At 41.6% G+C, this 4,471-nt stretch overlaps 1 protein-coding gene across 1 annotated transcript; it reads right to left on the reverse strand.

Annotated features, from left to right (window-relative positions):
- Positions 1-874: 874 nt before the first annotated feature.
- Positions 875-2,064, reverse strand: LOC124030874 (gamma-secretase subunit Aph-1b-like). The gene is made up of 2 exons (XM_046342020.1): positions 1,715-2,064; positions 875-1,052 (listed from the first exon to the last, which is right to left on the reverse strand). Exons 1-2 carry the CDS (start codon positions 1,825-1,827, stop codon positions 878-880), a joined length of 288 nt encoding a protein of 95 aa, XP_046197976.1. The 5' UTR covers positions 1,828-2,064; the 3' UTR covers positions 875-877.
- Positions 2,065-4,471: the final 2,407 nt, after the last annotated feature.

A 4,471-nucleotide genomic window follows, 5' to 3' on the forward strand; every position in this document is an offset into this window, starting at 1 on the left:
TGCTAACACAGGAGCTATAGAATAATATAGTGCTGCAGTATAATGCTAACTGCTAACACAGGAGCTATAGAATAATATAGTGCTGCAGTATAATGCTAACTGCTAACACAGGAGCTATAGAATAATATAGTGCTGCAGTATAATGCTAACTGCTAACACAGGAGCTATAGAATAATATAGTGCTGCAGTATAATGCTTCTTTTTTTATTTTTCCTTTATTTAACTAGGCAGGTCAGTTAAGAACAAATTCTTATTTTCAATGACGGCCTGGGAACAGTGGGTTAACTGCCTGTTCAGGGGCAGAACGACAGATTTGTACCTTGTCAGCTCGAGGGTTTGAACTTGCAACCTACCGGTTACTAGTCCAACGCTCTAACCACTAGGCTACCCTGCCGCCCCTTCTAGGAAGAAGTGGCAGAATGCATAAGGGAAATAGGCCCTATATTAAAATAGCAGAAGTTTTGTGTGCATTCGTGAAGAGTTGGGCATAAATCCACATCTCCACAAGGCCAGAGACCAATAATATAAATGTTATCCATTTTTAAACAAAATGTGTGAATACTTTCTGAAAGCACTGACATTCCTCTCAACAATGGACTTCTTCTCTGTTACAGTCTGGAAAAACCCCCAAGGGATATAAGACCAGAATGTAGAGCAGCAGCATCGCTGAGCAGGTCATGGGGATAGGCTTACTACACCTGGGTTCAAATACTATTTGAAATTATTTCAAATACTTTATCTGGGTTTGATTTGAGCTTGTCGGGTTTAAAATTGACCAATAGATGACCTTAAAAAAACAGCCATCGCTGACTATGTAGCACTCCACACAGGCTAAAGCAAATGAACCCAGGTCTGTTTTTGAGCCCAGGTCTGCGACTTACTTCAGCAGCTTGTAGTAGCCGAAGCGGAAAGTCTCCTGCAGCAGCACGGAGAGCACCACCCCAAATATGAGCAGTCCTTTCTGCTGGGAGGAACTCTCTTTGTTGCTGATCTGAACGGTGATGAACCACACTAGTGAAGACAGCAGCAGAGAACACAACCAGAAGAACGCCCTGGGAGAGAGAAGAAGAAAACACGAGTTTAACACTACGTATAGAAACACTCATAAAATAAAGGTTCCATCACACACACTGAAATGGACAGAGTTTAGGATTGGATGAACTTGCCCCCAAATAGGATGTCTTAGACACATAGTACTGCTGCATACAAAATAGACATTGGTCAATACACACTCAACATAATACATACATAGCAAGGTACCCCTGTCATACACTTCTCATATAGCCACATACATAATATTTCGCTAACTAGTACAAACATGAATGACTGTACTGTGAAATAAAACATTCTACGGGCTCCACAAAATGTAAAAGAAAAACAGGGGGGTACCTGTAGTCGCGCATGTGCGACTATTTAGGTTTAGTGCTCGGCTGGAACAAAACATTGCGCGACCTGTAGCTCTCCAACTAACAGTGGTTTGTGTTTAACATTTGCAGACACTTAACGGAGTCAATCATTCTAATACAGCAAAAAGCACATGTCCGAAAATGTGTGACCAAAAAGAAAGAGGTTTTGTTTGTGATTTAGCATTAGCCTTCGGGCTACCTAGTTCTCATATACGGCTAACTGCTGTTGGCTAGAAGTCTACACTATCCAAATCTAGATGGTTTGCTTGCTATCTATTTATTTAGTTAACGTTACACTAGCTACTTACCCGGCGATAAGAAATATCACTCGGAGTGGGTCCCTGGCAATAGTAAACAAGAACAGTGCAATGGCAGGGCCGAAAGCGATGAATGTACACCCGAAAAACACAGATGCAGTCATTTTGGGGCTTGGTCCGACTTCGACTCAAGTTAGCCTGTTTAACAAAACCTCCACCGCAGGGCCCTTCTTCTCTTCAATGGCTGAAAGAGTGTATCTTTCCGAGAGCTTGGATGCTTCTTTACAACTGAAGTAAACCTGAAGCTATCTATATAATCTCATTGTTGTGTATTTTATTGTGGGTTCCTTGATGCTACAGTATCACTTCCTGTTCTAAATGTTTGCAGGCACGTGACCGCAGGAGCAAAGATATTCGACGACAAAACGTTCCCGCATAGCCAATATTCAGCAATTGCTTTCAGACAATGATAAATTATTTCAGACAAGACGATACACCTAAATTAAAAGCATAGCTATTCATACGTTAGTTGTATACGTGTGATTTATGAATATAGTATTATTTATTTATGTCTGTGACACTATCGAATTTAGATAAATAAATAGGTCGGCTTTCTCGTTTTCTCACTATCTTTGACTCAAAACTCAATCTCTTCAACAGCGACATCTACAGTCTTCATAAAGCATTACATTCGGAGATAGTATTAACCAACGTTATCAATCCACTCTCAAATCAAAATTCGAATCAAATTGCATTTTCAAATCAAATCAGATTTTATTTGTCACATACACATGGTTAGCAGATGTTAATGCGACTGTAGCGAAATGCTTGTGCTTCTAGTTCCGACAATGCAGTAATAACCAACGAGTAATCTAACTAACAATTCCAAAACTACTACCTTATACACACAAGTGTAAAGAGATAAAGAATATGTACATAAAGATGTATGAATGAGTGATGGTACAGAGCAGCATAGGCAAGATTCAGTAGATGGTATTGAGTACAGTATATACATATGAGATGAGTATGTAAACCAAGTGGCATAGTTTAAAGTGGCTAGTGATACATGTATTACATAAGGATGCAGTCGATGATATAGAGTATAGTATATACGTATACATATGAGATGAATAATGTGGGGTATGTAAACATTATATTAGGTAGCATTGTTTAAAGTGGCTAGTGATATATTTGACGTCAATTCCCATCAATTCCCATTATTAAAGTGGCTGGAGTTGAGTCAGTGTGTTGGCAGCAGCCACTCAATGTTAGTGGTGGCTGTTTAACAGTCTGATGGCCTTGAGATAGAAGCTGTTTTCAGTCTCTCGGTCCCAGCTTTGATGCACCTGTACTGACCTCGCCTTCTGGATGATAGAGGGGTGAACAGGCAGTGGCTCGGTGGTTGTTGCATTTTAACATGCGCCGAATACAACAGGTGTAAACCTTACCGTGAAATGCATACGTATAAACCCTTAACCAACAATGCAGTTTTATAAAATTGGGTGGATTTCTTTGTCAAATTGTAGGCTTATCGTGTGTATTTAAATACAAATATTTGATGAATTTATTTTGAACAGCTGTTTGACCAACATTTAACAGCAGAGGTCACTAATTTGTTCTCTACCAGGTAAAGACTGAAGCAACCATGCTGCTGTATCTGTAAATATTCTGTTCATTAAACCCAAGATGATGTGTCATGGTGCATCTGTCACAGCCACCTCTGAGTAACAGAAACGGTACAGTGCCTGGCAAGATCAGCAAGATATATAAGATCACATCTGCTGATTCCAAATGACATCATGTACTGTGTTTTGCCTATGACTTAATGCAGTGTGTCAAATCTATTTGAGTGGTTCCACAATGTGGCTTTTAAATCTGTATTTTGTATTTTCAACTAATATATCATTGTGGGGTGACATTTTAATACAGGTTTTCTATCTCTAACATCTGTTGCACATATCCAGACTACATGCACCACATCATTAAATAGAATTAGGTGATCTGATCTCTATGACATGCACAGTCCTATCATATTTGATGTCTCGCTCTCTCTCTCTGTCTCTCTGTCTCTCTCTCTGTCTCTCTGTCTCTGTCTCTCTCTCTGTCTCTCTCTCTCTGTGATCTCTCTCTCTGTCTCTCTGTCTCTCTCTCTCTCTCTCTCTTTCTCTCTCTCTCTCTCTCTGTCTCTCTGTCTCTGTCTCTCTCTCTGTCTCTATCTCTGTCTCTCTCTCTCTCTCTCTCTCTCTCTCTCTCTCTCTCTCTCTCTCTCTCTCTCTCTGTGTCTCTCTCTGGCTCTCTCTGTCTCTCTCTCTGTCTCTCTCTCTGTCTCTCTCTCTCTCTGTCTGTCTCTCTCTCTGTCTCTCTCTCTCTCTCTCTCTCTCTCTCTCTCTCTCTCTCTCTCTCTCTCTCTCTCTCTCTCTCTCTCTCTCTCTCTCTCTCTCTCTCTCTCTCTCTCTCTCTCTCTCTCTCTCTCTCTCTCTCTCTCTCTCTCTCTGTCTCTCAGGGGACAGTTGTGGAGCAGGGGACAGTTGTGGAGCAGGGGACAGTTGTGGAGCAGGGGACAGTTGTAGAGCAGGGAACAGTTGTAGAGCAGGGGACAGTTGTGGAGCAGGGGACAGTTGTGGAGCAGGGGACAATTGTAGAGCAGGGGACAGTTGTGGAGCAGGGGACAATTGTAGAGCAGGGGACAGTTGTTGAGCAGGGGACAGTTTTGTTTTTACTCTCTTGTGTTTCTGTTCTCCCAGGTTCTGCCGTCTCTCTCTGGGTGGTGCTGGTGGCAGATGAGGCACTCCCTGCTGGTCTATGAGA

Source organism: Oncorhynchus gorbuscha, unplaced genomic scaffold (assembly GCF_021184085.1).
Source record: "Oncorhynchus gorbuscha isolate QuinsamMale2020 ecotype Even-year unplaced genomic scaffold, OgorEven_v1.0 Un_scaffold_17342, whole genome shotgun sequence".
In the NCBI taxonomy this organism is placed as follows: Eukaryota; Metazoa; Chordata; class Actinopteri; order Salmoniformes; family Salmonidae; genus Oncorhynchus; species Oncorhynchus gorbuscha.